Genomic DNA, 11057 nt, shown 5'->3' with positions numbered 1-11057 from the left:
GGAGAGCGCTTATCGTCGTCTGCGAGGTCAAAAAATAGGACTTGTGGTGGAGAATAAGTTGAACAAAAAGTCCATCAAGTTTGTATATCTATTAATGAGCCTTTTAGAAGTTTTTTTAAATTACTTACTCTTAATTTAAGCGAAAGGTGCCGCCCACTTTCTCATGAAATAGTGGATTATCTGTGACAAAATTAGTTTGTTTTGACAGGCGGCGGTTAGTGTCCGCCCTTCCCCCTAGATTTTTTTTTTTGAAAAATAATTCATTTGCTGGGGGTGGAAGAAATTGCGCTACAAACTGTTTGATATGAATTGTTTGTCTTTTTTCCGCCGTAAGTCTCTCTTGAGCCACTTTTCCTACAGTCAGCTATTGAGTAGGAGGCCTATAGGCCTACGGTATGTACATGTACAATTGAATGTAGGCTAGATACGTGTTTAAGCAGACCTTATCAACAGGGGCGGATCCAGGATTATTTGAAGTGTGTGTGTGTGTGTTGGGGGGGGGGGGGGGGGGGGGAGAGGGGGTGCAGATGCGAAGCCGATCCTCCCCCCTCCTGGCGTGGGGATTTTTTAGAGGGCGAACGGTGCCATTAGGCCTACTGTTTAGAGTAATGATTCAGCCGGTCAAAATTCTAATTTCAAGAGGGGAACTTTAGGCCTAGGTTTCGGAAATCGAAGAGGGGGGGGGGGGGGGGTCAGGCCCCCCCCCCCTCCATCTAAATCCTCCGATGAACTGATGTAATAACTGAAAATGTAATATGTCCATTTATTGTAGGGGGCCTATAATTGATGAAACATAATAACATAAAAGGCCCTATACAGTAAAAATTATGAAAAAAGTAGGCTTGACATTCATGCTATACAACATAAGCAAGGTCGCGATATTTCCATTTCATCGTCAAACATTCCATTCAGTCGTGTTGCCCTAGGCTGCGCTCATTTCAATTATAGAAACATTACTTCAGACATGCTGAAAACTTTTCAGAATGGCCGGATATTTGGACAGGCAGTAATGAAAAATTTGCCGGATAGATTTTTGTCGGACCGAAAATCACCCTATTCGTTTGAGACAGATACTACCAGTATGACTAGGTACTGAGTAGTTTACTTTGTTTGTGAATGTGATAGGTTTGAAATGGAAGAGAAAACGCTTTGGGTTTTAAATATTTGTATTAGTGAAGTAGCCTATGTCGAATGATGACTGTAGATTCGAAATTGAGGTTCTTAAAACTGTTTAATTTTTTACCGGTCCAAACAAATTTTCCCAGTCATGACTGATCGGACCGACAGTTTCAGCATGTCTGTTAATTTATTATTAAAAGAACTTTATAGGCTTTAGCTAACTCTACTTGTACTTTTCTACAAATAAATTCAGCCAATGCCTTGTTTTCTTCTCTTTAAGACTAGCTAGACCAAGCACTGCAATTCGGAAAGATGCAGAGGAACTTAAGAGAAGGGAGGAAGCCGCTATCGAACGCCGCAGAGAATCAATGCTTCATCATGCGGCTGCAATAAGAAAAAAGCTTGGCAAAGCTGCTGATGTAATTAGTTTTTTTATTTCATGAGCTAAAATTCACTCATTTCATTAATATTGCCTTATGCAGATTTAATTGAAGAGGCGCGTTTAAGTACTTTTTGTGGTAATTCATTTTATTCTTTGATGTTTGCAAAACTATACATAGGTAAATGAGAGACAGATTCAATTAAAATGTCTTTATGTGCATGATTAGCAATTACAATTGTAGATAAAATATAAAACCAGCTGACTTCAGTCTTGTTTCTTTATCTTAGGTCCCGCGTGTGAAAGCTGTGCGCATAGCAACCATGCAAGAAGCTACCTCAGAGACGTACAACAAGAAACACGAGAAAGCCGCTAGGCGGCATCAGGAGCGCTTTGATAAGAACAAGGAGGCTCTGGCTAAAAAGGACAAGAAAAGACAGCAGGTAAACAAACTTCCGTGTTTCATTCTCATTTTTAATGATCTCTTTGGGGTTTTTTTTTTGATACAATTTAAAACCTGCAAACCGAAGGTGTTTAAAATGCTACATGTAACAGTATGGACAGAAATAATTAGAGGTGCAGACGCAGGTCCGTGGCCCGGGGGGGGGGGGGGGGGGGGGGGGGGGGGGGGGGGGGGGGGGGGGGTGTAAAACGCATGGATGTAAAGTGCCATTTAAAATGTTTTAAAACTCTACAACAGAAAGGAAGCATAACCCGCCTTAAGAAAACGAACGTTCATCATTGTGGCATCATTTTTCCCAGATCCTTCAAAGAAAGTCGGACAAAGAAAAACGCCGCTACCAAAACAGTTTCCTCTTCTGATGACGATGAAGATGATGAAGATGATGATAATTGTGCCATTTCAGAGTGGCACACCGTAAAAAGTTGTAAGATCGTGAGTCCCTGGCGTGGATGAAATATGCCCGTAAACTCACCAACTGCACATCTGAGCCTGCCACATCAAAATTTTTAAGGGAATGCTTTTTAATCTAATTAGGACGAGATAATTATAAAAGCGAATCAGTAGAATTCGTAGAATTCCTTGTTGTTAAATGTAAATATTCAGTATTTTGCTGTGAAGATATTGAAATTGATTACAAAAAAAAAAAAATAATAATAATAATAATAAAATAAAAAAAAAAAAAACGCTTGAATAAAATTACGTCAATCTTGAATAAGACGCCTTTTACATGTAGTTCGTTTTTTAACCTGCAGGTATTACTCTGGTTTATTTTGTTAAAACAAGTTAAAAACTTGACAAAAATAAAGCGTAAATGGAAGTCCAATGCTATCTTTGTGAGAATAATGTTTTGAATATGTTTTGAAAATGTTTTGAAAAGAATGTTTTCTTTGTGAAATCCATGACTCGAGATCCTAAACGGCAGTGAGGTCCTATCACTTATGAAGACCTTTGTCATACCAATTATTAAAATAACCTGCTTACAGGAAGGGCCCATATACTAGTACCCTATTGTAGACTTCAACAGCTGCCTCAAGCTTAGACCTACAAGGCCTACTCAGCCATCGACCCTGAGAGGTGCGTGTTTCATCCAAGCAGCAAAGTCAATCAATTTTTATTTTTATTGATTTCAATCAATACGTAGGCCACTTTTCATTTTTTTGTCAATCGTTTTTCTTAGGCCCTATTTATTTATTTATTTATTTATTTATTTATTTATTTATTTATTTAAGCCTCTTCCCTATCTATATACGCCCTGTTTATTTATTACAGGTGTACATGCGCCTACCACACATTTAAGTAAATGCTCTTTTTTTTAAGAAAGCGAAAGACCACAGCTGCATTTGATGATTCAAGATTCAAATTCCAATAGGTCTTTCTACAGTAGGCTGCCTTCAATGTACCCAAGTTCCCGGAAGAGCCGCTGTTAATGTGTACTTGTATGTCCTATCCTTTCACAATCATGGGTATTCTGATGTAACCTACTGACAAACTTTATGAGTATCAAAATAATAATAATAATAATAATAATAATACATACATACATACATACATACATACATACTAAAAAAGTTTTCTATTGCTCTATTTGGTTTCTGTTTTCGTTATTCGGTTTAAATTGTTTTTCGTTATCATATAGATAAGCGCGATGTGGCTGATACGTTTTTCCGTGGCATCTCCGTCATTTCGATCGTTGGTGAAATGTAGTATTCTTTTTCATCGAGTTTGCGTTTTGTGCGTCTGGAATCAAAAATGGTAATGATGTAATTAAGGCTAGTCAGTCCAAACCCCCCCCCCCCCCCCCCCCCCCCATCCGCTCTTGCACGGACACGGTCTTGTATAAATGAGGGCGCAAACAAGCACGCACAAATAGACTTTTAATCAATTAAACGTTCTCAAGCTCTGCTATGTGCAGATCTTGTGGTCAAAATCCAGTCATGCCTTGTATACATGTACAGTGGATTTTTCCCCCAATTTTTAAAACATTTTTACTCGAAAAAACATACATGTACATGTACATTGCTTCTGTGTTGATATTTTTCCACATAATAAATATTTGGTTAGTCATTTTAAAATTAGTTAATTTTAGTCATTTAAATAGTTAGCCAATTTTCAAAGACGCGTTTGGTTTACATTTACAATAATAATAATAATGATAATAATAATAATACTAATAAACGGAAATGTACCTTTGAAAATTCTCCGCGTCTTCTATAGTTTCGGGTAAGTCTCGGTTCGTCGTTTCTGGCAAGGGTATCGTACATATGGCTCCAAATATGGCGGCCACTCCGAATATCACGAGTGGCAGAGTGTCCTCTCCTATACTGTCTGCCTTGACTTCTCTCTGAATTTTAAAATTTTAGTATATGTTAAATTCCAATTCATCATTTTGTTTGTACATTGTATCTATCTATTTATTTTAAATCTTATTCATGTATTTATTTTAAAATTATATTCATTCACGTTTTTAATCATTTACCAATATTCATCATTATTTTATTATCATATTTAATTACTATCATAATGAGCAATATTATAAATTCACCAATTCTTTATTATAGGCCTATGCGCTAAAGGTTGGACATTTTTTTCTTCTTAATACTCACACCATTTCTTCAGTATTCTACACGTGAACATTTTATCATGTTTTTAAAGTTAAAAATAGTTAAAAATAGTCGTACCTTTCGGGGCAAAGTATCGAAGTTCTAGGGAAATCAAACACCCCTCCCTTAGCAAGGGACAGTAATTTTCTCATTAATAGTAATACTTACGACAACTATTGGTGTAAGAATAGCCCCCGCGCAGGAAGCCACCGACCCTAGACCTAAACTGAAGTTACGGACCACAGTCGGGAACAGTTCAACACCCCATATGTAACTGATTCCGTAAGCTGCCGCGATTCCTAATTTCCCGACTGTAGAGAGCGCCATTTTGACGTAGTAAGAATAAGTAGCATCTGGAAAAAATTGAACAAGTCAATAAAAAAACGAGATACATGTAAAAGAACGGAAAAGAAACTTCAGGATTAAGACCATGGACGGATGTAACAATTGGATTGTTGATTTTTTAATAATTATAGTGAATATTTATTCATTTATTTATTTATTAACTATTACATTTTAAAATTCGTTGCGTTTTTTTTATCCATCCGATATAATGTAGATCTATCACACCGACAGACATTAGTTTCTATGGAAAAAAAATAATAAAAAAACAAACTTATTCGCCTTCTGACACTCTATACTTTAATATACAGGGTTTTGTCTAGGATAGGAGGTCGATGGAGAATCACAAAAATCATAAAATAATGACGACATCGATTTTACATGATAGATAACGTCCACTTTAAAATGAACATTTGAATTGCACCAGTGACGCGCATATTTTTTTCGTTATAATTGCAATATTCGGATCTGACCCATTATTGTTGATGTTTATACTGCAGAACCCTACGTTATGACAAGAAAGCAACAGTAACGGAAAATAAACATAAAATAAATATTACACAAAATGCGTGCGTGACTTTGAAGATTCATCATAATCACATCGATCTTATACAGATCTTGAATAAGAAATCCGTAAATTACATAAAGAACGCATCTTTTAAAGATAAAAAAATGATAGATAAAAAGACCCCGAGCTTTCGGCTTGTGTGCTATCAGAATAAGGAAAGCTTGGGCACTTCTTATATTTTTTATACTTCATGCTTGATATTTATAGGCGCGTTTTTAATGTAAAATTTATTTATCACCAACGTGTCTCAAATGTTCCCTTTTTTATTATTTTTACCTTCCTCTCCATAGAGATGTACGAAGAGTGTTGAAAGGCATGCCAGGCCGCCCGTGACTAAACACAGCGTGTAAATCTTCTTCCGACCAAATCTGTCTATGGTAAAACACAGGGCGTATCCGGGGAAATCCACGAGAGAGTAGAGTAAAAAGTTCAGGTAGATGTTCCCCGCCATGTTGCCCGTATGGAGATTTATCCCATAGTGTGTCATATCGAGTACCATCCTGTAAGAAATGAAGAAATATTTCAAAGAAATGATGAAATTATGGGAAAAATGTCTAATTTGTTAGGCTTTTTAGTGAACTCTTTTTGAGGAGTCAACCAAAACAGGTGTTTAAGAAAAAATTATACTAAAAGAGAAAAATGTACCGTGGATAGTTAATCTATCTTATCTTTACAAAGAGTGATTAGTGAAGAAGTTTTAAGTTTGCACAATGTTCACCGGGATGGTTTTGACGTAACTGTTGGCGCCAAGCATGTACCAGTACAACCTGCACACAAAATTTTGAATAAGAACTGAAGCCGAATAACTTTCATGAAATAGATAGTAGCCTAGGCGATTCTAATTCCAAAGGCTGCGCGAAATTTCTACACGTTGGATAGTAATACAATTTCATGGTCGACTAGCAAAGGTACCTGTGAAACTTTTGTCATAAAACTTTGTTATCATTTTTTATTTGTTTTATTTGTTATCTATCTATCTATCTATCTATCTATTATTATTATTATTTGAGCCTATTGATGTACCCTGTATACCGGTTTCGATATCCGAAACATACATACCAATTAATATACAACAACAGCATCCTAAACATCAATTTTGGGGCGTGTAGTAGAGCCCGGATACTCGTGCTAGGTAGCTCGTTTATTTCCACCTTGGTCAGAAGGCCCTTGGGGAATTCTTTGCCGTTCATTTTCGCTGCACGCCTCAGGATCTTCTCGGCTTCCTCGTGACGTCCTTTCGTTAGCAGCCATCGTGGAGATTCAGGAAGGAGCCTGTTAGGTGGATATGTGCAATTTAATTCTAACATTTATTAATTATATCATGAACATAATGAGAGATTCGTCATTATGTCCGTGATTATATCATCACAATGATAACTGATAAAAGTAATCAAATTACATTACATTACAATACATTACAATACATTCCATTATATAATATTAAATACATTAGTATGTTCATAAATAAATAAATTACAGCAACAGCCACAAAAATAATAAATAATTTCCAATTATTTAATACATTTAATATATATTCATATAGGCCTATTCATTAAATTATTATCAGACGTATAAATGGTTAAATTAAACTCATCGAAAAATTAATTCTGGAACTTTTCTCATGAAAGCATATTTAAATTTTAATGTGTCCAATGTTTAAAGTATAAAAATGTTTACCAAAACAAAGTCGCTGCAAATACTAAATACGGCGCAGATATTGATAACTGTAGATGGCGCCAGTCTCGCAGAAAATAGGCTATTCCCGTTACCACTACTCCGCCCGCCGTGGAGACGATACCCACAGCTGTTCCGGCTATCATGCGTTTGTGAGGCCCTACAAGCTCCAGGGCTTAAAGAATAAAAATGCGTTAATGTGAACACACGTGTTAGACCATATTATAGCTGTTTGTGGCTCGGTGTGAATACTGCTAGTATATAAAACATTAGCTAGTTTCTTTTCAACTTTGAAAACAAATGCAAGCACCATGCAAAGAGTAGTTATTATTATTATTATTATTATTATTATTATTATTATTATTATTATTATTTATATTATCGTTATTATATAATAACAAAAATGGTCGTTACCTAATGTCGTGCTGAGAGTAAATATTTCGCTGGTAAACATTCCGTACATGAACCGTATAGCTATACTACAAGGATATGTGGGTGAAAAGACCCAGCCTAATCCGAAGAACCCACTCAACCCTAAGGCAAGCAGGAGAGAAAACCTTCTGCCGGCCCTGAAAGGAAAGTACCCGGGTTAAATCTTTTAAAAAGTTGAATAGTATTTTTGATGAGTTTTTTTTCTCAATCCACCGCCACATTTGGAGGCTTGTTTGTAGACAAAAGAGTACAGGTAAGTGAATACTAAATATTTAGAGAAGAGAAAAGTAGATTTGACAAATGATGAGAAAAGTAACTTCTGCTTTGATACGGACGGTTCGCCATTTATACAAGTTACAGAAGCGGAAAAATATTTTATAGGCAAAAATACACTCAAAATGAAATAAACGAATTAATTATATCTTATGGATTAATAAAATAATACATACCAGTCTGACAGTAAACCGAACGCCAAACCACCAATCAAAGTCCCCGACACGTACATGATGTAAGAGAACGTGAGCATCCAGGAATTATCACAGACCAGTTTGAACTAAATAATAATAATAATAATAATAATAATAATAATAATAATAATGTGTAAGCATCTAGAAATTACCACTGTTAAAGCTGTTTTATAAAATTTGACATTGGTAATTTATGCGGCAAGTAGAGAATTGTTAAGGTAGTATATTAATCAATTTGCAATAATATGTAATATGTAATATTTCAATAAACTGATAAATGAGATATATACATGTATACCACTTCGTACATGCTCTTCCCTTACGAAAAAGTCCTATAGGATCCTATAAGATCCAATTTCCTATATGATCCTATAGGATCTTATAGGATCCTATAGGACTTTTTCGTATGGGTTATTAGAAAACATCAATGTATTTTTTAGTCAATCAATGTCAATATTTTGATTATTGTAATTTGATATAATAATTCATCATACTGTCCGTTATTTGATTGCTTATTAGTTATTAGTTTACCTGCATGGGGTATGAATGCTTTACTACTGAAGTATCAAACACCCATTCGGTGCATTTGCTCGGGTGTGTCCCGTCTTGGCTGACATTCCCCTGGTGATTGATAACGACATCGAGTTGTGTACATTGCGCCGTTGCATTTGATGTCACGTGATCACTTGTGTTTAGGTACAGTGCCATCCCTGGAGAGTAAGAGTCGTTCAAATCTCCGGGGAGTCTACACCTTCAAATAAATGCATCAACAGATACACATTGGGATTCTGTGCAAGTTTATAATGGGTTTTATTTATTTCTGTCAGATGAGGTATTTATAGGCTCATAACTTATAAGGCACACTTGTTCCTATGAAGTGTGATCTATCTATCTATCTATATCTATCTATCTCTCTTTTTTGGGGGGGAGGTGTGTGTTATAAACGTGCATGTAGGCCTACACAAAAAATCACAACCAAAATTAAGGTTTAACTAATTCAAACTTTGACAATACGTTAATATCTCTATTCGTACCCTCTCTACCTCCCTCCCTCTCTCAAGGTGAATGAAATGAATGGATATAATGCAAAAGAGCACAGAGTACACATTATGAAATTACAAGTAATCCCATCTTTCGTACATGTACCTACCTGAAGTCAGGAGTCTCCTCTATAAAGACAACTGCAGCATAATCCATGGCTGGTAGAATACTTGCTATGGAGAGTAACAAGAAGACTAATTTTTGGAACTTTCCGAATTCGCCAATTAACACAAGGATGTCGTCGAAATCCTTGACCCCGTCCCCAAAGTCGACGTTGTCTGGTTCATCTTCGATCATGTTTTTGGAAGCGCTAATCTCCTCAACTTTGCTGTAATAGCAATATTAAGAGTTCTTATGTAGGGAAATATTGGAGAAACAGGCCTAGTGTTGTCAACCGTCCAAAATGGCTTTCACTCCAACGAATAATTGTGCTGAATTCCAGCGTATTACTTTTTATCAACGATTTAACTAATCTAAGGGCTCCGACATAACTTAGTTCTGACCCAGTCTTTCACTTTACGTACACAGAGAAACAGAACAGAACAACCTCCCGCCTTCAGTTCCAAATCTTAAGTGTCTTTTATTTATGTACAAATAAGCAGACTTTATACAAGTTTATCTAAAGGGAATCTATGCATGCCATTGGCTGCTAGTGATTTACATACTAATTGTTTTGCAATATTAACAGGTGATATGCATCTGTTGCAGTCATAAGCATAGGTCCCTATAGAGAAGGATAAATATTTATGCAAGACAGACGTCAATAATAACACTTTGAATAAATTTAATTGCGCAATATGGAATTGGTGCACGCTAGCACAGGAGCGGGCGCATTGTATAGGCCTACTTTCGTTACCCGTGAAAATACCTTTTTTATTTCCCGAGATGCGTGATCCGTGATGTACCACATTCTCGTGAATCGCGAATGCGCCTTTTTATTCTTTGCGCTAAGTGCAACGAAGTCATTATACCAGGTGATTCGTGATTTTTGGCATTTTTGATTATCAGTGAAATATAAATAAACCTTTATTTACTGTGCTTTGTTAATTGATTTTATTACCCCTTAACTGTGATCATAATTCCCCTCATATGGGACCCTGTTACAGATAATTGTCTAGCTGCTACGCAGCGTGGCGTAAGGTACTTTCAGACTTAGCGTATGAGAAAAAAAAGCCCATACGCAGACAAACACTAAGGGTTCGTTCGACTTACGTCGTATACGTCTCAAGCACGCAGGCTAACGTTGGTGTACGCTCGCAAATCCAGAGGGAGATAAACTGATTTGAGCATGTATAAAATCAATTTCGTGCCCTTCAAGGCACTTGCTGCCGATACCTCGTCTGAAATGTACAGAAAGACATGCTATGGCTTTCTTTCAATGACTGGACAGTCATTCATAATTAAGTCATAAAATTAAAAATAGAAAAAAAAAAATCACAGCCAAGTACAGGGACGCGTCAAACAACGTTTCGCGAGTAAGAATAAGCGTTTTTTTTCCGAGAAAACTTCATTTTGGCAAGTTAATCCCTTGTAAAGTACCTTGAAACGTTACATTTTACAGAGTTAAATTTTGGATTAGACGCCTAATCCTCTTATATTTCTAAAGAGATACTGAATCCTTGTATTCTTAGTAAGTATTTCCATTTTGTTACCCAACCTGTAATCGAGGCTAAATAAATAAATAAATAATCAGCGGTCTTTAGGATTGGATTGTTTGTACAACGCTGGGTAGTCAGCCAAGGTTTGGCAGGCTCAGACTGTAGCCCAAGGACAGGTTTCAGACTTGCTCTGATATTAACCTGTAGGCCTCAGTACCGGCGTACTGTCCCAGACAATGCACACGTGGTAGTAAATGACGTCATATAAATACTGATATCTGACAAGTCCAGTACATCATCGAACCTTAGGGTTCATTCTTAATGAAACTATCGGTCTAGGCAGGGGACCCTCGCTGAATGCAATAACATTAACA

General features: G+C 36.4%; 1 protein-coding gene and 1 long non-coding RNA gene across 2 annotated transcripts; one reads left to right on the top strand and one right to left on the bottom strand.

Moving 5' to 3' along the window:
• Positions 1-1346: 1346 nt before the first annotated feature.
• On the top strand, positions 1347-2644 carry LOC147760290 (uncharacterized). Its single transcript, XR_015330891.1, has 3 exons — positions 1347-1538; positions 1789-1941; positions 2261-2644. It is a non-coding gene; the product is annotated as an uncharacterized LOC147760290 (long non-coding RNA).
• Positions 2645-2694: 50 nt separating this feature from the next.
• On the bottom strand, positions 2695-9640 carry LOC106175851 (organic cation transporter protein-like). Its single transcript, XM_086994509.1, has 11 exons — positions 9610-9640; positions 9195-9413; positions 8576-8795; positions 8027-8130; positions 7560-7714; positions 7149-7320; positions 6531-6743; positions 5748-5971; positions 4730-4914; positions 4148-4302; positions 2695-3698 (listed from the first exon to the last, which is right to left on the bottom strand). Exons 2-11 carry the CDS (start codon positions 9380-9382, stop codon positions 3590-3592), a joined length of 1725 nt encoding a protein of 574 aa, XP_086850635.1. The 5' UTR covers positions 9383-9413; positions 9610-9640; the 3' UTR covers positions 2695-3589.
• Positions 9641-11057: the final 1417 nt, after the last annotated feature.

This window comes from Lingula anatina, chromosome 8, assembly GCF_051362555.1.
Source record: "Lingula anatina isolate TDL-2025a chromosome 8, LinAna3.0, whole genome shotgun sequence".
In the NCBI taxonomy this organism is placed as follows: domain Eukaryota; kingdom Metazoa; phylum Brachiopoda; class Lingulata; order Lingulida; family Lingulidae; genus Lingula; species Lingula anatina.
Note: the sequence above shows the minus strand (reverse complement) of the source record. Positions and strands in the feature narration are given on the sequence as shown.